Below are 27,130 nucleotides of genomic sequence, written 5' to 3' on the forward strand. Positions count from 1 at the left end.
GACGGAAGTGATAGGGGTAGCAGACTGTAGTGGCTTCTTCCAGAGTTATTTTGCTTTCCGATGACAGCTGATGAAAAATATGGGCAATAAAATGAGTGTTTTTACCACCCCTTTAAGCTGAAGGAAAGAGGCCCCAGGAGACATGTGTCAACCAGAAAGAAAATCTGTAAATCTGTATTGGATGTTCATTGGGTTTAACAGAACTGAAAAGATGTCTGTAGACAAAATGATTTGCAGTATGATTGAACACATTCAAGAGGCAGCCTTTGGAAAAAAGCTGAAGGACCTGAATTGGTCCTAAATTGTATCCAAAATAGTAATATTAACCCAGTGATACTCAAGTGGTCAATATGAAAAGTGCTTAAAGTTTCAGTTCAGTTATGCTTCATAAATACCAATTAAGCACTGAGTAAGGCACTGTGGAAAATATGTGACTTTGCAGTAATATGACTGATTTAAAATTTTTTTTTTAAAGATTTATTTGTACATACACAACTGGGGTACAGGCCAGAGGCTCAGGGGCAGCGAGAGGCTTCACCAGAGACAGAGCGGGGAGCAGAACAGGCAGATATACGAAGTACACTGCTGAGGGGAGCAGCGGGCGGGCCAGGAGAGATCTGCCACACCATGTGGTCACTTCCAGGGCAGGCGGGAATCAAACTCATGCGGAAGTGGCTTTAGCTTCTCAGTGCAGTGCCTTAACCCGCTGCGCCACCAGGGAGGGCATGATTTTTAATTTTTGAGTCCTTCTAAAGGTTAAATACTTTTCCAGAGACATTGACAAAAATAAAAAATTTTCTAACTTTTATGTCTTCAATCTATAGTATATTACATACATAAAACCATATGTGTATATTAATAAATAAAGCTATATGTATTAATATGGTATTATATGTGTGTGCTTATACATTATACAAATTTAGCTTTGAGAATTAGCCAAAAGTTATTTGTTTGCAAGTCCTATGACTGAGGGAGGAGGTCAAATTAGGGGATATTCTGTTCACTGAACATGATGTGTAATATGGAATATTCAGCATGATTATTTAGGTAATGCTTATCAATTTCAAAGATGGAGTTTCACTGATATTGTGTGTAGTTGCAGCATCATTGCAGTAGATTTTTCACTTTTCAAAATGGCCTGGAAGGACAATGCTCATTTAGATTTAAGTTATAATGTTTTTATCAAAGTGCTGACTTCTGAGATAGTGATCTAAAAAAGACCAAATTTTACAAGTCTTTGGCTTTGTTAGGAAACTGACTGGAAGCCAGCATGGGAGAGGCAGGAGTCAGCCCCTAGGCTGACACAGGGCCAAGGGGATCATGCACTACAGTCAGGATCTGGGGTGGCTGACTGGGCTCCCTTTTTCAGCTTTATGCTTACCCTCAATATTATTGCTTGTCAAAATTAACTGTTTGCTTCCCCTCTTCCAGGTTTTACGTGCTATTTGCTTTATCCAGATTAATTGTGAGACAATGGTGTTGAATGCGTCTGTTAGCGTATGTGTTAGATTTCTCTTGGGTTCTTGTTATTGCAGGTCCTGGAAATGGGAAATAAAGAAGGAAAGCAGTTAGCTAAAATCATTCAAGTCACTCTTGAATAAGCTAATAGGAACTAGGACTGATAGGAACTAATTCTGAAGAATAGATGACATTAACTTCATATTTATATAATGGTTATACAGCTATGACTAATATATGGTAGCATTGTCTCCTGAATTAGAATATAAAAAACTCAAGCAAGGGCTAATGCTTTGAGTCCTTTGTGTTCCTCACAGCAGAGTGCTATGCAAGACTACTCATCAAGCTCATCTGGATAGTACCTCTTCTCTGACTTCCTATGACCCTTTCCAGCTACAATTGTTACTTCCTGATATCTGTACCATGAGCCTTTAAACATACCTTGTCTTAGTTACTTGGGCTGTCATGGCATAGTACCATAGATGGGGTGGCTTAAACAATAGAAATTAATTTTCTCAAAATTCTGTAGGCTGGGAAGTCCAAGATCAAGATGTTGGCTGATTCAGTTGCAGATGGGGACTGTCTTCTGGCTTATAGACAGCTACTTTCTCACTTGTCCTGGGAGAGATGGGGTGGTGGTGGGGAGGTGGTGGAGAAGACAGAGGGAAGGCAGGAGAGAGACTGAGCTCTTTCTTGTGGCCTTTAATAAGAACACAAATCCTAATGGGTCAGTCTTCCACCCCATAACCTCATTTAACCTTTTACTTTCTTATTCCAAATAGTTACACTGTGGGTAGTGGGGAGAGGCTTGGTTAAGGCTTCTGCACTTGAAATTTGAGTCCATAGCACCGTTGGAACACTTATTATATTGTGTTGTAATAATTTCTTTATCTTTTTTCCTGGTGGACTTTGGTTTCCTTAAATTAGCCTTTGTTAGGCATTGAGAATTACAAAGATAGATCTTGCCTCTAAGAGCTTATCATTAGCTGTATTTGTTTTCTAGGGCCACTGTAAGGAATTACCACAAATGCCATTTTTTTTTAAAGATTTATTTATTTGTACATACAGAACTGGGGTACAGGCCAGAGGCTCAGGGGCGGCGAGAGGCTTCACCAGAGATAGAGTGGGGAGCAGAACAGGCAGAGCGACGAAGTACACTGCTGAGGGGAGCAGCAGGTGGGTCAGGAGAGGTCTGCTGCGCCATGTGGTCACCTCCGGGGCAGGCGGGAACCGAACTCATACAGAAGTGGCTTTAGCTCCTCAGTGCTGTGCTTTAACCCGCTGCGCCACCAGGGAGGGCCACAAACGCCATTTTTTTTAAAACGACACAAATGTATTACCTTATAGTTCTGTACAGCTCACAGGTTAAAATCAAAGTCTCCATGGGTACTTTTGGAGCATCTGTTTCCTTGCCTCTTCCAGCTTCTAGAGACGTCCTGCATTTCTTGGCTTCAAAGCCAGCAGAATTGCACTCCTGTGACCACTTTTCTATATGTGTTGCTCTGACACAGTCGGAAAAGGATTTCTGTTCTTCAGGTTAATCCAGATAATCCAGCATAATCTCCCACTCCAAAACCCTTAATGTAATTATATCTGCAAAATCTCAATTTTCATGTCGTGTAATGTATTTACAGATTCTGAGGATGAGAATGTAGACATCTTTGGGGAGGGCATTATTCTACCTACCACATTGTGGGAGAGAAAATGCCATGTGTCAAGTGCAACAATGAACAACTATTCCAGGCACATAAATATGGGAAGCATAGAAAGTGCATGTATGTATGACAAACGGAGCTGGAAGTGAAGCACGGGCAGCAAAGATGAAGGGATGGGTTCCAGGGGCATAATTTGGGAGCCAACTTGATGTGGGGGATAAGGGAGATACAGAGAGAAAGTAAGATAAAATGGTTTCCATTCCCAATCCAGAATCCCTATCTACTAGGATTTTTTGTTTGCAAGTAAAAGAAACACACATTGAATTAGGTTAGGCATAGGAGGGAATCTATTATAAGTTTATGAGGAGAGACTGTCTCATAGCAAGATTGTAACTGTTCATCAGAAATGAACTTAAATGAGGACACGAGTATTATTAAGACTTCTATCCTTTTCCTCTGTTTCTCTTTCTGTGTTGTTTCTTTTGCATCTGTTTTCTGTTGGTGAAAAAGTTAATAATCATCCGTTCCCAATTTTATACCTCTCTATACTTGGGCACCTAAACAATGACTGATGTCTCTCTCAATTCCACATTCCTGGGCAAGGGTCTTCATCAGTAGAGGTTGGGTCAGGTGTCATCCTGGTTCCCAAGGCTGTGCCTAGCTCTATTAGTGCTCCTTCATGTCCTCTGTCTTCATGACTGCTCAGGCTGTGCCCATGTGGTGGATGGAGGGGGGATTCTTAGAAAAGACATGTTGGGCATGAACTATTTAGTTTGATGAATTTGGACAGATGGATGCTGCTATCCAAATCAAGACAAAGAATATTTCTATCTCTTCACAAAGATCTCTTCGCCTCATAAATCATTTCTCATCTCTCAAAGACAACCACTGCTCTTTAGGATTAGAGAGAAACTTAAGTGTTAAATACTAAGATTAGAAAAGGTGAGTTCAGTTTTGAGTAAATTGAGTCAATTTGACCTGAATTGTGGGACATTTCAGATAGTGAGGTTCAGGTTCAATTGGAGTACAATGTCAGGTACAGGAAGAAGAGAGTGGCTAGCAATTTAGATTTCTGTAGCTGCTAGCCATGTGGAGCTAAAGTCACTGGACGTCCTCAGACAGAAAGTAAACCACAAGACAAGAAAACGTTCATGAGTTGAAACCCTTGGAGTATAAGTATTTGAAAAGAGGAATCTGCTAATGAGTCTGAGAAACAAGGCCATTTATCTTTGTGTCTCTATCACCAGGCATGAGACCCGACAGTCACTTCTCAATTTGCTAAATTTAACAGAATGAATGCAGAATGCATGGTGATTGATAAGTCCTATAGAGGGAATAGACTGGGGGAAGAAATGGCAAGAAGGGTCCCAGTGGATTGAAGAGGGGAAGTGGAGTGGTGTAGCTAACAGCCGCTGACTCCGCCTTTGCAGGGTGTGACTGGAGGGCAAAGTTATTAAAGGTGAATAATTAGGTAGAGTCAAACTGTGTATGCAGAGTCTGAAGAAATGAGTGAGAAATTTGGATTTCATCAGGTCAGCCACACTGAGAGAAGGCGGGTTCTGGTCTACGGCGTGACCCTTTGGGCAAGGGTCCTCTGGAGGCGCACTAGCAATGGTGGTGGAGGGGCTGCGTCCGCCACTGCAGCTGGTGCCACCCTATTACCAGTGGTAGTGCTTTCTCCTGCACTTTGGTTTCACAGCTACTGAAACGGATCATTGCCACTGGCTGCTGCTGATTTCTGCTATTCCCTGACCATGTGCTGCCTATAAGTTTGACTCTAAGCCTTGGAGCAGGAGACAGAGGCCGGTGGCATCTGACCGCAGCTGGGAGGCAGTGCGTGCGCGCGGGCTAGGGAAGGTCTGGTTGGGAGCTCTGGGGCGGAGCCGCGGCCGGGCGGGGCAAGGACCAGGCGATAGCGAAGCCAGGCCACGCCTCCGCCGGCTCGCGCAGGCGCGCTGCGGGCTGCAAGCTGTCAGAACCCATCGGCTGGCGGGCGGCGGGATTCGACGTCGGTGCTGGACCTGGCTGACTGAACATAGAGCCGCGGCGGTGACTGAACCAAGCGCGGCCCGCGTTCCCGGTCAGGTCGCACAGGCGAGCAGCGACTAGCGGCCGGCCGCAAGGACAGGATGGGGAACAGGGAGATGGAGGAGCTGATACCCCTGGTGAACCGTCTGCAGGACGCCTTCTCGGCGCTGGGACAGAGCTGTTTGCTGGAGCTGCCGCAAATCGCGGTGGTGGGTGGTCAGAGCGCCGGCAAAAGCTCTGTGCTCGAGAACTTCGTGGGCAGGTGAGCGTGCAGGGCGCTGGGGGCGGGGGGCGACCCGCTCCGGGCCGTTGGAACGTGGGCTGGCGGTCCGAACCTGAGGGAGGGCCAGGGCAGAGCAGCGGGGTCCGTGGGGGCGGGCGGGGTGCTCCAGCTCTGGGCATCCTCCATCCCGCCCCCCCCCCCACAACCCCCAGCGTGGTGGCTCTCCTGTCAGCCTTTCATCCTGCCATACAAAGCCATTTCCTCCCAGTCCTCCGGTCGGGGACTTGGGGGAGGGGTCCGCCAGGGGATCAACTTCCCCCACCCGGTGAGCGCCAGAACTGGGGAGCCTGGTTGCTTGGCGCTCCCGGGTGCTTCCTTGTCCCGCGCTCCGCTTTCCCGGCTCTTACTCGCGGTCCTTTCCTGGCAGCCCTCCGGGGCTCTCTGAGAGTCTTTGGGTGCCCCCCCCCCCCCGTCTCCGCCTTCCCTCGGGTTGAGATGCTTTCCTTCTCCCCTGAGTTCTCGACTCCTCTCAGCTGTCTACTGCAGTTCGAGGCAGTCGTCGCCTGCCCCTGGCTGGGGAGGCGGGGTGCCAGGAGAAAGAAATCGTTTGTTGTGGCGAAGCTTTATCCAGTGACGCTTCCCCACCATTCTCCTCCCTGGGAGCCCAAGAATAAAAGGTGGTGTGTTCGCGTGTCCACCTATTCTCATCTTCATGCAGATGTCTGATAAACCGAGGCACAAACTAGAGGGAGGGTGGACGGTGCTTGTGTTGTTCAGGTGCCTTGTCATTCCCGCATCATCTCGGAATTGACCAGCATCTTTCTCGCACTCTCTCTGTGCCCCCTCCCCCAGCATCATTTTCCATTCCCTAAGCTCTTGTTTGTCCTGCCAGTCAAGATCACATACTGAATCTAAATTACACTTACAGGTTTCTTTGATGACTCTTAATGCAGAATAAGCTAAAGAACTAAATTTTGAATTAGGAATCAGCATTCTTCTAATTCTTTTTTTTTTTTAACCGAACAGTTCTGGAGGGATTAAGTTACCTTAATGGCCTTACCGGGGCGAGTGCAGACATTTGCTAAGACAAACCCATTTGGAAGCATGAAAGCGGAAATCTGTTCCTAGTAGTAAACCAGATAGAAATGTACAGCAGCAGGGAGAGTGGGCCAGAGGAGGGACAAGTCAAAAAGTACTTTACTTTTTTGGGCTGGTTTGTAATTTGGGATTCAGACGGTTCCTGTTCCTGTTCCTTTTTCTGTTTTGTTGTTGCTGTTGTTAGTGTTTGGTGATGTGTGAAATTTAGATAGCCTCAGATCTCATTTAGTTATGTGAATATTCATAAAATGCATATTCCTTTCTCTCAGCTAATGCTCTGTTTCTTTTCCTTGTAAGAGCTAGCAAGCTAAAAACCTACTTACAAAGTGAATTTTGGCCCAGATCTTTGAGTAAGCCACTTAGTCACTGTGCCTTGGTTTTATCATTTATTTTGAGTAATGAGAAAAGTGATGGTAAAGCATTTTGTTTATGTCATTATAGACATGCTGAAGTGACGGATGAATTTATGATTTCACACACAGCTGTCATGTACTTAAGGGCTTTATCTTCTTTGATTTATTGTTCGCGAAATTCATTGAATTTGAAGTGGTCTCTATAGGAAAGTGAAGTTTGATGACAGTGTATTTCTGGGTTTTAAAATTCCAGACTAGTTAGCATAATACCTTAATCATTTATCAGCTTTTCTTTTTAAAGCAACAGTTAAGTATTAAAATTGTAAGTACTTTCCAGTGCAGTTACCATATTTCTATGCATCTTTCATGTATTTAGTTGGGTGAGCTTATATCATAAGTACATTGTTTATAAGTGCTTTTGAACCTAAAGTCAGTTTTGTGCATATGCCTGAATTCTACTCTTCAGATTTTAATCTTAACACTTATGTTGCTATAATAAAATTGTACATATTCTCCTTCACTAGCCATATTCTTTTGAAATGAAAGTGAAAAATATATATTAAAGACTAAGATATTTTAGCTTAAATAATTATGGTAGAATTAAAAATAGGAATGTTATAAATGTTATACAAATGAGAGAATTTACCAGAATACACTATATTTGGTTGTACTTTTAAAAGTGTTACCAGTAATTAATTGCAGCTAGGATGTCAAATCAAAGAGAAGAGTGAACATAAAGAGGAAAAATTCATTAAATAAATATATAAAACCTTTATTTTCTGTAGAGATGATGCTTGCCTAGCAGAACTTATATTAGAAGAAAATTTAATTAAAAAGGTCATTTGACTTTAATAAAGGTTTTTGTCATTGAATTATTGAAAATCTAATTTCTAATTATAAACCAACCTGAGGGAAAAAGGACTTCTCTACTTTGATAAGAAATTCATTCTAGGTGGAAAAAAATGTACTCATATTCCAATATAACCTTTTATCTATTTCTTTTCATAACCCAGAAGTTTACAATAAAGATCCTATTTTAAATTTTTCCTTATTTTTTGTATTTATTTTTGAAAGACCTTTTTTTTTAAAATGAAACTTTCCCTTTTTTACATGTAGCTGTTTTCATTTAAGACCTATGCACAGTTATGAATGCAGTCATAAACCAAGGGAGTCATTGCTGTGCAAATTAAGTGCTCTTTTCAAAATAATAATGCATTTCCTCCCAATGTTTAGGGACCCATGTTTAGTGTATCAGCTATATCTCCTTAGATAGTTTATATTGATTTTCTTTGTGACACCACTAAATGGATTTGGATGTGAATATATTTACTGCATTTAACAGAGTTGTAAAAACCAATTTTTGGTGGCAGTTTGAGATTGCTATGCATAAAATGAGTCATGAATGAACTACTTGTTTGTGATTTTTTTTTAACTGAAGTGAAGAATTTACATATTAATGTGATATAGTATGAGTAACCAGATTGTTCTTTTGGTGGCTAGGGAGATATATGTTGGCACTGAGAGGCTGCTTAAGGTCTGATGAATAGATACTAAGACTTGGCCTGAATGTAGGTGTTCACTAGCTGACTTGGGATCTGTCCATTGTTTTCATTTTTGTTTAGAATAATTGAATTATTCAACTCCTTAATATTCATTTTTAAAATAGTGCAATGATGAATATGATAATAATGGTTAATATTTATTGAGTGGTTGATACATATCAGGTACTATTCTAGGTGCTTTTACATGGATGACCTCATTCAATCCTCATAAAATCCCAAAGAGGAAGGCACTTTTTTTTTTTTTAAGATTTTTTATTTATTCATACAGAATTGGGGTACAGGCCAGAGATGTGGATTGTGAGAGGATTCACCAGAGACAGAGAGGGGAGCAGAACAGGCAGATCGATGAAGTATACTGCTGAGGGGAGCAGCGGGTGGGTCAGTAGAAGTCTGCCGCGCCATGTGGTCACCTCCAGAGCAGGCGGGATTCGAACTCATGCGGAAGTGGCTTTAGCTTCTCAGTGCTGTGCTTTAACCCGCTCCACCACCAGGGAGGGCCCAGGAAGGCACTTTTATGAGTTTTATTCTATAGAAGAAGTTATTAAGATTTGGAGACTTTGATTAACTTGCTGAACACTAATTGAATTTAGCATATGAACAGTAGGGATAGGATGTAACTTGAAGTATCGGGGTCCTATAATCTGTGCTTTGAAACTTCTGTACTCTATTTTGCCCTCTATATGTACCAATTCTGCTGATGAATAACTTTAACCTCTTTCTTTGATCCCACTTAAAAGCACCACCTATATAAATAAGTTGCTGTCTTAATATTTATTCATTTTTTATTTATATGTTTACCTTTCCTCATTTTGCAGAGGAAGAAGCAACATTAAAAAGATAAATCTTCTTTTCTATATTAGGCATTCGTGAAAGGAACTCTAGATTGTAATTGGATTGTTTATTTAAGTATGTGTTTAGAGTGCATATAACTTGTTTATAGTGGTGTTAAGTGAAAATTGTGCTAGTTGCTAATGTGCACATGTTTTTTTAATGCTATACTTCTTGGAAACATTAGTGCTTCAATGCTAATTATACAGCCAAAGAATTCCACATTAGTTTTTCTAGCTTGAGTGGTAAATACTCAACTTTGCACAAATAGCATCCATGATTCTCCAAGTGCTACTTCTCAGATAACTATCGTATGATTTTGTGATTAATGGGGGGACAATGAGAGATTTTTAAAAGGTGACTATGCTGAAAGGAGCTTTATTTCAATATGGAAATATTTAAAGTTTGTGTATTTAGTTGTGAGGTTTCTAAAAATGGATATGTTGATTGTCAAAGTTGTTTTGCAGAAGAATATTAAAAGTGAGTTGTTTGATGTTGTTGACATGACCAGATAACCTTTTTTTAAAAAAAAATATTTATTTATGCATACAGAACTGGGGTACAGGCCACAGGTGCGGGGGTGGTGAGAGGCTTCACCAGAGACAAAGTGGGGAGCAGAACAGGCTGACTGAGGAAGAACACTGCTGAGGGGAGCAGTGGGCGCTTCAGGAGAGGTCAGGAGAGGTCTGCTGTGCCATGTGGTCACCTCTGGGGCAGGGGGACAGGCAGGGATCGAACTCATGTGGAAGTGGTGTAAGCTTCTCAGTGCTGTGCTTTAACCTGCTGCGCCACCAGGGAGGGCCCAGATAACCTTTTTTTTAATAGTTTATTTTTACATCATTTTGTGTATTTTTCCATATCAGTTGTAATCCCGTGGGCTTCCCATCACCAAACCACCCATGTGCTATCACCATAGTACAGTGCATTTCCCTCCCTCCACTGTTTTTGATCCCATTCATTCCCCACTCCACCTGCATAAAATGTCTCTGGTATATAATGACCAGATAATCTTTAAAAAACCCAAAAGACACTTATATAACTTAGTTATACACTGATATTTTCTTAAATCCTTTGACTGATTTCAGGAGTGTATTTAAAAATTGAAGTGGTAAGAGTCAATTGTAAATGAGATTAGTGAAACTAATATTATCATAAGATCATGTTAGTGAAAGTTTTTAGTTCAAAAATAGGTTTGTATTGAGTATTAAGATTTTGTCAAAATATCAAATCATCTGAATTTGTGAATATTTTTCAACAAGTGACTTCTAAATATTAAAATTATCACATAAATGGTTGCTAACAATTACAATATAATAAATTGTTGGAAACCATGCCTTATGGCTCCTAAGAGCCTTTTAAAGTAAACTACAGAAACATAAACTTTTTCCTCCAACAATGAATTGCTAGAATGTGAAACTAGAAAGATAATTTTGATTAATTAGCATTTCATAATGTAGTGTAGGTTATAACAAATCCACTGTTGATAGATTTTAATATTTATAGATAATAATGTATATAGACTTTAATTACCATAATTGACTTGTTTTATGCTAATAATGTCTGAAATTCAATATAACTAGGTGAATTTGACTGGTCAGAATATCTGTTTTGAAATTCACTTATGATTAATAGTTATCAAAAATGCTCTTGATTAATTTCATTAAGCATAAAGTTAGGTGGTTATCTTGGACTTTGGAGGAAGGTAACTTTACAGCAGTGTGAGAGGGTAAGCTATTAGTGTCACTACAAATGGAACACACATTTAGTATAATAAATATCTTTGGTTGTATATTTTGCTAAGGCTAATACTTGGAGTTACATTATTATTATGATTAATTTTAAGAGAGAGCTGCAGCTAGCTTAAAAGAGATGACTTTTTGATTGACTCATCCACCAGAGCCAATCAAGTCAAAAGAGCCCAGAGGAATGTACTATATAGAATAATCTAGTTGAATTTTCTTTAGACCAAAATTAAGCCTGCTTGGCAGTTTCTGGTACTTTCAGCATTAATTTAAATTCTTCATGGATCATATTATAACAGGGAAGGGAAAAGGAAGTCGGTATTTGTTTTGCCTTACCGGTGGCAGAGATGGATGCTAATACATTTTCCTTGTCTTCCATAGCTTATGTGTTTTCACATCCCAGTTTTAGTGGAGAAAATTTAAAGTTAAAAAGACACAAGTAATTTGGACAGGGTCACAGGGCTAATAAGTGATCAAACTGGGATTTAATTTTGGATATGACTCCTATCATTATATAGGCAAGTAAAGTCAATGAGTATGCATTTATTGATTTGATTTCTTGATTACCAGAAAGCACAAATGTGTAGAAGTTGATGTATATATAAAAGAAGAACTGACAACATAAGGTATGAGACTGCAGTTTTCAGGATGTTATAAAATGGAGGCAGTTGGTTGTACTGCAGATTCATAGAGACAGAATCATTCATACTATGTCAATTGTTTTTACAAAAAAAAAGCAACCTTGAAAAACTATAATTCTAAAACTGAGTTGTGATATAAGTGAAATGTAGACAATATGTGAGTTTCCAGTGTCATTTGGCATCCAGTATCATTTTAGCTCAAGGCTGCATGTACAAAAGTATCAATGTCAAAGCTGGGAGGTGGTGATCTGTGTCTCTGTGTCTGACTTAACAACAAGGCATTGAATTTAGACTGTCACTTTATCACAAAGAGATACTGTATATTGGAGAGGGCACAAGGGAAGAGTAGTGGGAAAGAAAAGAGGTTGGAGAGATTCAAAATATAACTGGATACAGTGAAAGCTGCTTGGGGGGCGGGTGGGTATGATTTTTAAAGGCCTCCAAGGCTCTGGTACTTTAGGGAGGTAGAAATTTATTCTCCTTTTTTAAAAAATAAGGTGTTTTATTAAACATGTCAGAGAAAATGTTTTAACAGCAAATCTGAAAATGGAATGTGTTGTTTAGAAAGAAAGAGTAAGTCTGGAAGTTGACACGAAGTGATTTGCATTTCTTGAGTTAACACCATTCCAACATTAAAAAGGCTTATTAATACCATGCTGGTACTTTATTTATCTTTTTGGTCACAGATAATTTAGGTTTTCTTTTATCTGTAGCAGGGATTGGCATTTCACTAAGTTCTATAACAAACTTTCTCTTGCCTTAATTTTTGCTTACTTCCTGGAGCTACATTGGGGTATAGAGAACCTGAGAAATTTGCTCAAGGTTAGAAGCAGAGTTGAGTTTGGAACTTGATGTTCAGAACTGGGAGACTTGGCATCAGTTCATCAACTTCTCTTCCTCCTCTTATTGTTCTAGAATGCCTCCCTTTCACCTTCACTCTGCCTCCTCCTTTTCCTATATCCTTCCATCTGGACAATTGTTACTCCATTATTCTTCTTGATAGCGGACTGGCAGAGATATTTATTTATTTATTTATTTATTTATTTATTTATTTATTTATTTATTTATTTATTTATATCTTGTATGTAATAGCAGAAGGAGACAGGGAGCAGAATTTTTCTTTGGTTTAGATCAGGTAATTTGAAATAATATAGAGTATATTGTGCTTTTGTGGGAACAGATGGGCTTAGGAAAAGACTAAATGTAATAATGGATGTTTTCACACATTATAAATATTTTCTACCAGATGGGCAGTATCTGGAAAGTTTGGCATGAGATGGTCTCTGATAAACCTTGCTTAACCAAGGCAAGCTCTGGTAATTTCTGTGTAAATAAATAGTATAATTGAATAAGTCACTAAAAAAATAGGTGAACTTTTCAGTAAAATGAAAATTTTGATTTGAATGACAAATCCTTTTAGTTTGTCTGTGTCATACTTTTTTTTGTTTGTTTGTGTTTTTTTTTAAATATTTATTTATCTGTGCATACAAGAGCTGGGGTATAAGCCAGAGGTGTGTTGAGGGGAGTGAGAGGATCACCAGAGACAGTGTATGGAGCAGAACAGGAAGATTGACTGAAATACAATGCTGAAGGGAGCAGTGGGTGAGACAGGAGAGTTCTGCTGTGCTATGTGGGTCACCTTGCTGATGGATGTTGAACTTGTTCTGCAGTGGCTGTCTATTGCTTTACAGTGCTAAGATTTAACCCCTTGTGCCACCAGGGAGGTCCCTATGTTAGTATCCTCAAAGTGAAGCTCAATAGAACATATTTTAACAATTGATTACAGCCAAGCATTAATGTTGTGTTTCAGTCCCTAATGTTACTTGAAAAGAAAGGCAGGATGTTGAGGTAAAGAATGATATATATAACCCTCAAGTGAATGATAGAGTATTGCTGTAGATCTTGTTTTTCTCTAGCATTCCTGCTGAAAGCCCTCCATATTCAGGAGTATGAAGGTTGTATCTCAGTGCCCCTTTGTGGCAGTATCTTGACTTCATTTCCCACTTGTTTCAATGTCACCGTATACTTATGAATAGCACACATATCTACTAGAAGTGGGTAAGGCTTTTGAAGGACCTCATTATCTATCCTTACAGTGCCTTTGGATTGAAAAGATGAATCCACTGAAATAAATACTTTGATGGATGACTAATGTTATTTATGGTATTTATATGGTATTTTTTTCTTAGATCTTCAAAAAGGTAATATTTGAAAAGGAGTCATCATAAGCTGGGGATAAAATGTTGGTTTAGCCATCTGGTATTTGAGGCCCACCTCTGTCTTTTTGTTAGTAGCATGGCTCTGCAGCAAAGCATTGAACCTGGCTAGGATTTAGTTTGTTCATATATGTTCTTTAATAAAGTGATAATACAGAATTCATTAAAAAATATGTATATAAGTTCTAAGCATGATGATATATGTGAAGTGCCTGGCCCTTAATTCAATAAATTATGGCAATTTTTTTTAAAATCTAAAGTGGATATTTTCTGAATGTTTTATTTTATTTTTTAAGATTTGTTTATGCACACAAGAACTGGAGTACTGGTCAGAGATACAGGGGGTGAGAGGATTCATCAGATATGGAGTAGGGAGTGGGACAGGCAGATCTACTGAAATATACTGCTGAGGGGGGAGCAGTGGATGGGACAGGAGAGGTCTGTGTGCCACATGGGTCATCAAACTCATGCTGCAGTGGCTGTGAACAGTTTCATAGTGCTACGCTCTAACCCTGTTGGGCCACCAGGGAGGGTCCTTTCTGAATGTTTTAAAAACAAAAGTAAATTTAGGAGAGATGAAACATAGTAATGCACATTTGCAAAATCTTTTTGTGAATGTCAAAATATTAACTTTTAGATTAGATTAAAGCATATTAGTCCTTTAAAAAAAAGCATAGCCTAATTTACCATCACCACAATATATTTGTTTTTCTTTGAACAGATATTCACAATATAAAAACCCAGCTTATATATTTCCTCCCAGGAGTTCCAAAGGACTTTTCCAATTATTCTTTTATTAATCCTTTACAATATTCCTGAGAGGGTAGTTAGTAAAGGCATCTTTCATTTACTTCAATTTAGAAATGAGGATGATTGGGCTGGAAAAAGTTATGAGCTGTTGGTTACATTGTGAGTACCAGGGATAATGAACACAATAGGAATAATAGCAAAGAGTAATAGAATTAAATGAATTTGGCTGAAATAATTTTCAAAATTTTTTTTTTAAGATTTATTTATTCATACAGAACTGGGGTACAGGCCAGAGATGCGGAGGGTGAGAGGATTCACCAGAGACAGAGTGGGGAGCAGAACAGGCAGATGGACGAAGTCCACTGCTGAGGGGAGCAGCGGGTGGGTCAGGAGGGGTCTGCCGCGCCATGTGGTCACCTCCGGGGCAAGCGGGGATCGAACTCATGCGGAAGTGGCTTTAGCTTCTTAGTGCTGTGCTTTAACCCGCTGTGCCACCAGGGAGGGCCCTCAAATGTTCTTTTAAAGAATAAACTTGAAGGTAAACATTTGCTTATGTGTTATGTCAAGTCATTCTTACCATATTTTTATGTTTTGGAGATGTTAGAGGAAATTGTAGGTAAAGATGGGGGTAAAAGTGAGAAAAAACAACTGAAAAAGTCAGTAGTACTACGTAGCAAAATGTGGGCTAAGTCCAAGGAAGATTGTTCGCAAAGGAATCAGGCAAGAGAGAAAAATAATGTTAGCAAAGGAATCAGGCAAGAGAGAAAATAATGTTATTAGAATTTTTGAGAAAAACCCAAATTTTTGTAATAATTGAAGTAATAGTGATTATTTTCAGTGGAAAGTTTATTTTGTTTAAAAAATGATTTGAGTGGAAAAGATTCTTACATGATTGTCTTTTCCACAACTTGCTAACTACTTAGCTTTGAGCTGGTTAACTGGCTGTTTGGATTTGATGCTATCTTTATATTACTAGGTATACTTCAGAAACTTTGTGTATGAATAGGTTTGAGTGTCTTATCTAGAAGAGAGTTAGAATTGTATGTTTCTGTTTTCTTTTAACAAGCTGAGACTCATTCTCTTCATATATTTAAAAGAGGGGGAAATATTTTTGGAGACTCAACTCTTATAGCAAGTAAAAATAAAGTTAAACAATTGGGATTACTTCAAATTAAAAAGCTTCTACACAGTGAAAGAAAATACAAATGGATTAAAACGAAAATATTTAAACATTAATCAACAGAGAGATAATGTCCAAAAAGTAGATATATTAAAAACTGATATATTAACAATAAAAAACAAATAGCTCAATTAATAAATGGATAGTATATCTGAATATACAGTTTATCAAAGATGATATGAAAAAGCCAATAAATCACATGGAGAATTGTGGTTTAACACTTTAAAACTATGAAAAAAATTTTTTTTCAACCTTCCCCCAGACCCTGCCCATATCCCCTCTGCCTGCCTCCCCACTTCTGATTTCCCTTCTCACTTGCCCTCTCTGTTCTTTATGGTAATCATTATATACTTTTTTTTACTGAGTTCAAGATGCAATATCATTTTTTAATATGGGAGATACAGGTCAAAACAAAACCCTCTGACATCCATGTAAATGGCACATATTAAAAAGGCTCTCCAGCAACAAGTGCCAGAGAGGACACAGAGGAAGAGCCTACACTGTTGGTAGGAATGTAAACTAGTGCAAACATTTTGGAAAATTATCTGGACTTACTTAAAAAACTAGAAAGGGATATTGTATGATACAGCAATCTCATTCTCGGGCATCTATCCAAAGAATATAAAACTATCAACTCAAAAATTATATCCTCTACAATGTTTATTGTGGCATTGTTTACAATAGCTAGAACATGGAAATAACCTAAATGCCCACTGATACAGGAATGGATGGAGAAGATGTGGTGTCCCCACACAATGGAGCCACAAGGAAAGATGAAATGCTGTTATTTATAGCAAATTCAAGGAGCTCAGCATTATGTGGAGTAAAGGAAGCAGAAAGACAAAGACAAATATTGGACATTTATGTAGTAGATGATTCAACAAAGTAAAATACTTATAAAAATTAGAGGACACTAATGAATAAGTGAGATTTCTGAGCTTAAGAGACAGGAGAAAGGGTCTAAGGGGGATAAGGGATAGTGGTGGAAAAAAAAAGTACACCTGCTTAGCAGGAATGGATCTATATTTCCACATGATCACAGATCACCAAAGTGAGGTTAATTGAATTTAAACTGTTTTCCTATTTCATCATAACAAAAGAGGGGTAAAGATCTGCAGTCTACTCTCCTGGACCCTAGCATCCATCATTCTCCAAGTCCTACTTCCTGGACAACAACCACTGTCCTGGGAGGTTTTTGCATTCTTACATAGAACACAGTTAGCAATGTAACTTTCTGAAAACTATAGTTTTTGTAGATTCAATTTAAGAAATTTTACTTTTTCTGTTTATATCATCCTAAAAAGGAACTGAAATTGTGTGAGAGAGAGATATTTGACTTGATTGATCTACTTTGCTTTTTAAGTTATTTTATTTATTTATTTTTTAAGATTTATTCATTTATGCATACAGAACTGGGATACAGGCAAGAGTTGCAGGGGTGGTAAGAGGATTCATCAGAGACAGAGTGGGGAGCAGAATAGGTAGACTGACAAAGTACACTGCTAAGCGGAGCCACGGGCAAGACAGGAGAGGTCTGCAGTGCCATGTGGGTCACCACGCTGAACAGGGATTGAACTTGTGCTAGCTAAAGTGGCTGTGGTAGCTTCATGGTGCTGGTGCTGTACTTTAACCCCTTGTGCCACCAGGGAGGGCCTCGATGTACTTTGAATATTATAATTTTCCTCAGGGATTTTTTTCTTTCACTGGAGAAAGGAAGTATGGAAAGATCATGAGTCTTTTGCTGAAAGAGTACGAGGAAATTGGAAGGCGGAAGCTTTGCTTAGGTGTCTTTTGTAGAGAGCTATGAAGGAAAAACTCAAAACATTTACTGCAGAGGGTATTAGTGTTCGTGTTCAAAATGGATTTGATTTATAGCTGTCATAGGTGTTCCTGAATGGTTGCTTAAGGAAGACCTTAGGTATATTGGCACAGCCTTGGAAAGCAATGCGTTCTGGGTTAGTCTGGTGTTTTTACTCACCTGGTTAATCTTCCTCAGCTCCACTTGTCTGATCCCAAAGCCCCTCTCTGGTGGTTCTTGTTCTTATGTCATGGCACCGGGATCTTCTTGTTGGTTGCCTTGTGGTTCCACTCAACAGTTTGCAGCTTCCATGGAGTTAAAGACTGAGTTTTATTTTTCATAACATAGTATATGCAGCAGGAGCTAAATGAATGAATTAGTGTTGGTGAAAGCTACTTACCCAGCTGGATCATACCTTCTTCGTCAATAAGTTAGCTTAGGCATGTTGGACTAGGTCAGTGTTTTTTAAAGTGTGGATTGTGACCTATGTGAATCATATCAGTTGAATGGGCATGGCAGTCTTAAAAAAAGTGTCATAGTACATTGCAAGTAGTAATGTTAAGAACTGTGTTGTAAAACTTTTGTGTTGGTTGTATATTGGCATATGCTTGCTACATGACATTATAAAACTATTTTTTACGATGGGTATCTTCAAAACTGTTGAATATTTCTGGTCTAGATTAAATCTATTATTACTTCCAGTCATTTATTTAATGAGTCTATATTAAGTGGTAGTACAAGTGTATAATAGAAGTTACAATTTACACTATACAAAACTTCCAATAGGAGAAAATTTCATCATTTTTATTTCATTAAGTTAACATCTTTTGATTGAAAAAAACCCCACATGTACATGTGGTGAAAACTCAGACATCTCAAAAGACAATAGAAATGGTCTTTCTCTGACCAAGATTTCTTATTTATTATGTTTAATTTGACCTGCATACCTGCCAGATTATTTCTAGGCTTATATTTTCTTTGATGCAATTTATTTGACTTTTGAAGGTAGAGTAGGTTTAATAAACTTACTTGGTTAAAAGTAGTTAATAAAATCGGCCCTCCCTGGTAGCGCAGCGGGTTAAAGCACTGCACTAAGAAGCTTAAGCCACTTCCGCATGAGTTCGATTCCCGCCTGCCCCGGAGGAGACCACATGGCGAGCCAGACCTCTCCTGACCCGCCCGCTGCTCCCCTCAGCAGTGTACTTCGTCGATCTGCCTGTTCTGCTCCCCACTCTGTCACTGGTGAAGCCTCTCACCGCCCCTGAGCCTCTGGCCTGTACCCCAGTTCTGTATGCACAAATAAATAAATAAATCTTTTAAAAAAAAAAGTAGTTAATAAAATCAATTGAGAAGGTATATATTTGGAAAATTCTATTAGCAGATGGATTTGTTTTCTCACTGACTCATTACATTACCTTCTGAGAGTTTACCAAAACCTGTATGAAGCTCTAGTATCTATCAGGTTCTTCTGATAGTATCTATCAGATTCTTCAGATTCTTTCTAACCACTAGGGTAGAAAGTTTCGTATGTACCATGCTGTGACTGTTGCAGGGTAGCCAGGCTAACAATTGCTATATGAGGTATTTGTTAGAAGTCTTGGTGGGTTCATGCAATTGTTTCCAAACATTTGAGAAGCTGAAAACTGGAGAGGGATTAAATTGATTCAGGTCCTCAGATGACAGGACTGGAACAAAAGGATGAAAATTTCAGGTGGACATATTTTTTTTTTTTAAGATTTATTTATTTATTCATATAGAACTGGGGTACAGGCCAGAGATGCGGAGGGTGAGAGGATTCACCAGAGACAGAGTGGGCAGCAGAACAGGCAGATCGACGAAGTACACTGCTGAGGGGAGCAGCGGGCGGGTCAGGAGAGGTCTGCCACGCCATGTTGTCACCTCCGGGGCAGGTGTGGATAGAACTCATTCGGAAGTGTCTTTAGTTTCTCAGTGCAGTTCTTTAACCCGCTGAGCCACCAGGGAGGGCCAGGTGGACATATTTTTTAAAAAATAATATAATAGTTTATTTTTACATAATTTTGAGCATTTTTCCATCTCAGTTGTAATCCCCTTGGGCTTCCCATCACCAGTTCACCTATGTGCGATCACTAAAGTCCAGTGCATTTCCTTCTCCTCACTGTTTTTGATCCTATTCCCTGCTCCACCCCTATAAATTGTCTCTGGTATATAACTCTTCATTATTATTATTATTATGTTCTCGCCCGGTCCATTATACTCCTGCTATGAGCGAAACCATTCGGTATTTTTCCTTTTCTTTTGGCTTATTTCACTAAGCAGGATCTTTTCCAGCTCTATCCATGTTGTTGCAAAAGGCATGTGTTTCTTTTTTTTTGGTTGCTAAGTAATATTCCATTGTGTATATGCACCACGTCTTTTTAATCCAGTCATCCACTTTTGGGCATTTGGGCTGTTTCCATGTCTTTCCAATTGTAAATAATGCAGCAATAAACATGGGGTGCAAGTATCTTTTTGAATCAGTGTCTTTGTGTCTTTTGGGTATATACCTAGGAGTGGGATTGCTGGGTCATATGGAAACTCCATGTTTAGCAGTTTAAGGAACCTCCAAACAGTTTTCCATAGTGGTTGTACTAGTTTGCATTCCCACCAACAGCTTTTTCTCCACATATTCGCCAACATTTGTTGTTGCTAGTTGTTTTAAGATGTGCCATTCTCACTGGGGTGAGGTGGTATCTCATTGTGATTTTAATTTTCACCTCCCTTATTACAAGTGATGTTGAACATCTTTTCATATGCTTGTTGGCCATCTACATTTCCTCTTTGGAGAAGTGTCTTTTTAGTTCTTCTGGCCATTTTTTTGATGGGGTTGTTTCCTTTATTTTGTTGAGTTTCATCTGTTCTTTGTATATCAGGTAGACATACTTAAACTTTGACTATTCAATAGAGCAGATATAGAATGGAATGGGTAGCCTATGAGGTATTAACTATTTCATCACCATAAAAATGGAGGCTATCTCTAGGTAGAGAAGATATGGCTGACATATAAAAAACCTCCTTGGGTCCAGTCCTTTTAGACCTACAAAAAATAGTTGTAGATGTTACTGTAGATATAAATGAATTAAAAAATTTCACAGAATGGTTAGTTCCACGAAGCAGCTGTGGAAGAATATCTCAATGATAATTATATATTTATGCTTTGAAATAAAGGAACAGGATGAAACCTCAGTTTTAAAATTTGCTTTTCCTAAGAAGCCCATTTCTTCTGACGGTATACTATTCTAGAAACTCATTTTAAAAATCATTGTCAAGTCTATTTTTTGGAATCTTCTTCCTGAATGTTATTGGTATTGTCATTTCTTTTCTCAAATGTCTTTTAGGGTCACCTTTTCCTCTTTATTCTCACCATGACCCTTCAGGCCTCAGTTCTCCCCTCACATCTGGATACCAACAGGACTTTGCTCTCTCACCTCCTTTATTCTCATTCCATGCTAATATTGTTGCTCTCCCGTAAGTCTTCTCACATGCGGCTTTCACATTGCTGTTCTTCTCAAGGTCCTGAGGTTGCCACTCCTTTTTTTGAAATCTGCTTGTTTTCCCCACCCATTTGACTTCATTTTTTTAAAAAAGATTTATTTATTTATGCATAAAGTAACTGGAATACAAGGCAGAGGTGTGTGTGGGGGGGTAAGAAGATTCACCAGAGAGAGGGGGTGGGAGGGAGAGCAGGTTGATTGACTGAAATACACTGCTGAGGGGAACAATGGGTGGGACAGGAGCAGTCTGCCATGTCAGACTTTGGTTTTCTATTCCTCCTACATGTTTTTCTCTCACTTTTCTGTGTATATAGAGTCATTTCTCATCCCACAGGAGTGAGTATGATTTGGGTAGAGCATGGTAGTTTGTGATCAAAATTTCATGGAACCCACCTGCATTGAGTGCTTTCTTTTTGGATGAGAAGGCAATTAAACAGCATAAGTCCTCAAAGCATCTAATGTAGTATGTGCTGAGTACCTATAAGTGGTGGAGATGATGAAGTATTTGGAGCCCGATTGCCTGAGACCACATCCTAGCATTACCATTCAATAGCTCTCTGACCTTGAGAAATCACTTAACTTCTTTGTGCCTCAGCTCCCTCAATGGGTTAGTAATAGGACTCAGCTCATAGGATAGTTTTGAAGATTAAGTTAGTTAATACTTGTAAAACAGTTAGGACAGCATCCAGGAACAGTGAGTGATGTGTTTGTGATTATTAGTAAATTCTGATTATTAAACAGAATTTGTATGCCTTGGGGCCCTGGTGGTACAACTGGTTAAAATGCAGCACTATGGAGCTAGCTGAAGCCGCTTCAGGGCTAGTTGGATCCTGACCAGGGAGGTGACCTACATGATGCAGCAGACCTCTTCTGACCTGCCCGCTGCTCCCCTCAGCAGTGTACTTGTCAATCTGCCTGTTCTGCTCCCCACTCTGTCTCTGGTGGATCCTCTCTCCACCCCTGTACCTCTGGCCTGCACCCCATTTCTGTATGCATAAATAAATAAATCTTAAAAAAAAAAGAATTTGTATGCCACCAGAGGTAAAGCAGGTCCTCAAAAATATTGTTTCACTAAACATCATTTTTTCATAAATTTTATGAGAAGAAACAATCCTGGATGATATTGAACAAGATGATTGTCCTTTGAGCTCCTGCTGTCATTATCTTCCGGTTCAATAGAAGTCATAGTTTCCAAGAACCTTTGGATGACCCTTAAGTGAGGACTTACTGTACCAAAGAAAAAAAAAGTGTATCTTTCAGAGAGTCCACGGAAGAGTTCATGAAAGAGGTAGAATATGAAATACACATTAAAGAGCAAAGATTTGTGTTGAGATAGGGCCAGAGGCACAGCGATCACAGATTGCAGCCCTCTGATGACTTAGGGGCGCTTCTATGTTGTCTGTTCTATGTTTCTGGTTGTCCAAGGTTTCTGTTTGGTTTGCATTAGTTTTTGGCCTCTCAGTGGGCTGCAAACTCCTTATTGGTATTCCCCACCACATCTTACACAATTCTATTTTAGGTACTTAATTTTTATTGAATTTTCACTAATTAGGTTGTTGATATGATATAAGATGTATTAGTACTGGAATGAAGATATGGCTTTTAGTAAGAGATTTATGTGTGCACATGAGGTAACATTGACTGTTGGATGAGCAAATAGGCTTGGCTTGATAATTGGCTTGATAAACTAATGTTACTAGTACCTGAGTCTGTCCTTTCTCCTCTGTACTTCTCTATTTCTTAATGTTATGAATTGATCTTTTACTTTGGATTCTTCCAGTTTTAAGTTCTGCCCTCTTCATCTGTTGGCTCAGTTTTTTCTTTTCCTCACAACCCTAAACATCTGAACTTTGTGGCTGAGCTCAGGAATCAAGTGGAGTAAATTACAAGGGATGATTACACTTAAGATTAATCCTCTCCCATAAAAACTGGGCATCTGGGGCCCTCCTTGATGGCGCAAAGGATTAGGATGCAGGCCTGCAAGCGAGCCGTAGGCACTTCAGTGCAAGTTCCATTCCTGGCACTGGAGATGACCCACATGGTGCAGCAGACCTCTCCTGTCTCACTCAGTGCTCCCTTCAGCCGTGTACCTTGTCGATCTGCCTATTTTGCTCCCCACTCTGTCTCTGGTGGTGAATCCTCTAACCCTGTACCTCTGGTGTGTACCCTAGTTCTGTGTGCATAAATAAATCTTTAAAAAATACTGTGGATATCTGTGCAATATTCACCTGACTAATTTGTCAAAATAGGGGCTCCTGAGCTACACTTATAGAGCCTGACTTAGTGGATCTGGAGGTAAACCAGAGTAATCTGTGTTTTTCAAATGCTCTCCTGGTACTCCTGATAATCAGCCAGCCTCAAGAGCTACTAATCACTATCCACAATCCCTATTACTTCTGCAGCTGTGGGTAAGGAATGAAATGTTTACACTGAAACTGTATTGCCAAGGTCACTGATGATCTCCCAGAGTTTAACTCATTTTCTAAGTATTTATAAAATTGATCTCCTATGCTTCATTCCAGTAACCACTGAATTCGTGTTGTCATCATTCATCTTTGAGATTACATCAACAGACTTGACATTTTATATGAAGCCCTTTAATCTAACCCCCATACAGCCATAGCATGATTGGTATAGAATTAAGATTAAATGATATCCATTATCTTGGTGAGAACTTTTCAGTTCCTAATACTACCAGCATAAAATCTAAGCTTTTTGGGCTGGTATTGAAGGTCCTGCATGGGTCAGCCTCTCCTTTAATAGGTTAATTCTGATTTTTTTAAAAGATTTATTTTATTTATTCACACAGAACTGGGGTACAGGCCAGAGATCCGGAGGTTGAGAGGATTCACCAGAGACAGAGCAGGGAGCAGAACAGGCAGGCAGATCAACGAAGTACACTGCTGAGGGGAGCAGCGGGTGGGTCAGGAAAGGTCTGCCATGTCATGTGGATCATCTCCTGGGCAGGCAGGGATCGAACTCATGCAAAAGTGGCTTAAGCTTCTTTGTGCTGTGCTTTAACCCGCTGCGCCACCAGGGAGGGCTCAATTCTGATTATTTTTATTTTAGGTCTCTTATCCTTTCAAGAACCTCAGTTACCTCCCACCTTCTTATCTCAAAATTTTTTATTCCTTTTCTGGACATCCAAAATTACCTGAACTGTTCCCTAATGTTGTACTTATAGCATTATGTTAAATTGTCTTATTTGCCTCTAACACTAAATTGAGAGATTTTTGAGGGACAGGAATGATCTTTCTCTTTTCCTTTCTTTACTTCTATAGCATTGTAACTTCTGAATAAACATTGAGTGAATGAGTTGGCAAACATAATGGAAAGATCTGGAAATTTAATAGCAGTGATGATTACACAATGTCAAGAATATATTAAAAACCCATTAAATATGTTAAAGCGAATTGTATACTTTCAAAAATGATGGTATGTATATTACAGCTCAATGAAAAGAAAACCCATAGGAGTGGATGAAGTTACTTTGGGAGACAGTATATGAGAGAAGGGAAAAAGAAAAGAAGCAGGAAAAGAAAGACCCTACAAAAGATGTCAAAAGAAATCAAAGAAATAGGAGATCAATCAAGGTGCAGTACAGAATTGAAAGCAAGGAGTACTTTGACTAGAGTGGGAAGAGCTTCATCTTAACCCTAGTTGTTGAGAAGGAAATGGGAAGAGTATGTAGACAACTTTCTGAGAAGTTGGAAGAAAGCTTGCTATTAAAGTTTTTTTGAGGGGAGATACTGGAAGATTTTGGGTTTCTAGTAAAAATGATTCAGGAGAAGACACACGAGTCAGGAGAAAAAGCCAGAAGCCAGATATAGAATAGGAGTGTGATGGGATACAGAGATTGTGGGTGAGATACCTCATTTATTGTAAAAAAACTGTAAAGAAGTTGGTATACACACAAAGGTGTAGTCATGGATTTTATGGGGAGAGGAGAGGGAAGTTCTAGTGTGCTGAAGGGCCAACATCAGCAAATGGTAGTTGGGAAGTAAAGGGAGGAAGAGGAAAAAGTGTACAAAGAATATCTGAGGAAATAGGAAAGTGAGCTAGGTAGAGAAATCTATTCCAAGCGCATATGAAATTGCCCATTTTGCAAGTTAGAAACAGTTAAGTGGATTTTCTAAAATGCCATTTTTTTCTCTTCTGCTAAAACCCCTTACATAACTTCTTAGCGTGTCTTGCTGTTTCCCTCATGCTGCTGCCCCACTCACTGTGCTATTCAGTCTTGTTGAACTACTTACAGTTCCTAGAATGCATCAAGCTTTTTCCTGTCTCCATGGCTTCATGTGTTCCCCTCTACCTGGGAGGCTTCTTGGGTCCCCCTTTACCTACTTAATCTGCTTATCCCTTAAGACCCAACTAAGAAGTCAAAAGCTTTTGAACTAAAACTTTCTGAATTTGTTTCATCATCTGCCGAATGGAGATAATATATGTTATTCCTTTTGCAAAGTGTAAATGTCTAGTCCATAGATTCCTCAATAAACAATAGTTCAAAAATTGTTTCTGAGCAAAGATTTACATGCTTAAAAGGTGGTCTCTGTCATGAGGATGACAAGCACACCTGCTCTATTTAAAATGCTTTTTTTTTTCTTGGCATAACATTTAAGACAAATGATGAAGACCCTTAACTACAACTGAATGCTGTTTTTCCAAGAGGTAATGTTTCTTCAGAATGGCTTGTAGGTTTCTTGGTTTGGACCGTGAGTAGATGAATAGTGCAATACATTTGGTATAAATGGAAAATATGTATATTCAGATCTACTCTGCATACTTTCCATTAAGGTCTCCAGCTGCCTGAGCATAAAGGAGCTGTGCCAGTGAGGATGACAAGACTTGGTAACTGGCTAAAGGGAGCTAACAGAGCTACTGATAAGCATTGCCAGGGTAGAGGACAGACTCCCAGTTGTGCATAGAACAGACAGGACTTGTGGGTAGTAATGTGTTAAGTGGAGGCCCCTGAACTTGGAAAAGGGGCTTTCCTATTAGGCCACAAATAAGAAAAATACAAAGAGATCATAGTTTATATACATGATATTCATAAAACAAACACCTCTATTTGGAATGGTTTAACACATTTACTGTTGAATTGTCACTGTGTGTCTTATTTCATTTACTAGCTCCTCTCTTTAAAAATGGTATATAAATGGAATATTTGTAAATAGTTTCTTAATGCCTTGCAATAGATTAGAGATACTTTAATTTTTAGATTTTGCTAGCCAACATTTTCTATTTCCTGTTTAAATTTTTTCTTACATTGCTTAAAATTCTAATTTAGAATCTTTTTGTAATACTAAATTGTTTTATACTGAAATTAGTAATTCTTTAATTTTTCTTCCAGAATACAGTTATTTAACATCAAGCAGGTTTTCTTAATTGAAGAGAAACATTCCTGTAATTCACAGGAAGTTAGCTATCATTCCTACAAATAAAACCAAGTTTGAATTTAAATTTGTTTATATCCTGCTTTCCGCAAAGGATTTGAGGTCACTTCCTACAGATAATATCCATCCATTTTTTTCTTTTAAAAATTTTTTATAGAGGTACTAGACACAAAATAAAAAAATAATATGATAGAAGTGAAGTAGGGCCAAGAAAATAATGTAATTACAGTCAGACCAAAAAAATGAAGGATAGAAAATTTCCAGACATAGAGATTATTATAATATTGAGATTGAGTACATGTAAGTACCCTGGAAGTCAGGGGAAAAAGTGAAATATGATCACCTAACAGTATTGTTATCAGAAAGGGGAAGAAATATTCATATTCACATGGCTTCCTCTTGAACTGAGTCAGAAACAATTTCTCCTATTAACAGCCAGTAGTAGCTTCCTTCCTCTGTGATCTCACACATTATCTGGGTTCAGCTGTGTAGGAGACTTGGTGTCTTAAGCCTGGATCCTATTCCATATCTTCAGATGTATGTTGAGATTTCACCTTTAATTCCTATATTTTTGACTAATAGATTAATCATTTCCTCCAAATAGTTCATTTTCTTTGTATATTGATGGACTTTACTCTTCTCTTAATTAATAAACCTTAAACCCTTTATATTTTCACCTTTCCTCTCCCCACA

The 27,130-nt window shown here is 38.9% G+C and overlaps 1 protein-coding gene across 5 annotated transcripts in view; it reads left to right on the forward strand.

Moving 5' to 3' along the window:
• The first annotated feature begins 5,067 nt into the window (after nucleotides 1–5,067).
• The window catches only part of DNM3 (dynamin 3), a 484,254-nt gene continuing 462,191 nt past the window's right edge, over nucleotides 5,068–27,130 (forward strand). For all 5 annotated transcript variants that reach the window (XM_012728988.1, XM_004688484.2, XM_004688483.2 and 2 more), the window contains exon 1: nucleotides 5,068–5,403. In XM_012728988.1, the coding sequence (XP_012584442.1) occupies nucleotides 5,243–5,403 (161 nt within the window). In that variant the 5' untranslated portion in view covers nucleotides 5,068–5,242. The remainder of the gene's footprint in view (nucleotides 5,404–27,130) is intronic.

The sequence above is a fragment of the Condylura cristata genome, unplaced genomic scaffold, assembly GCF_000260355.1.
Source record: "Condylura cristata isolate star-nosed mole 26May11 unplaced genomic scaffold, ConCri1.0 scaffold00024, whole genome shotgun sequence".
Classification (NCBI taxonomy): Eukaryota; Metazoa; Chordata; class Mammalia; order Eulipotyphla; family Talpidae; genus Condylura; species Condylura cristata.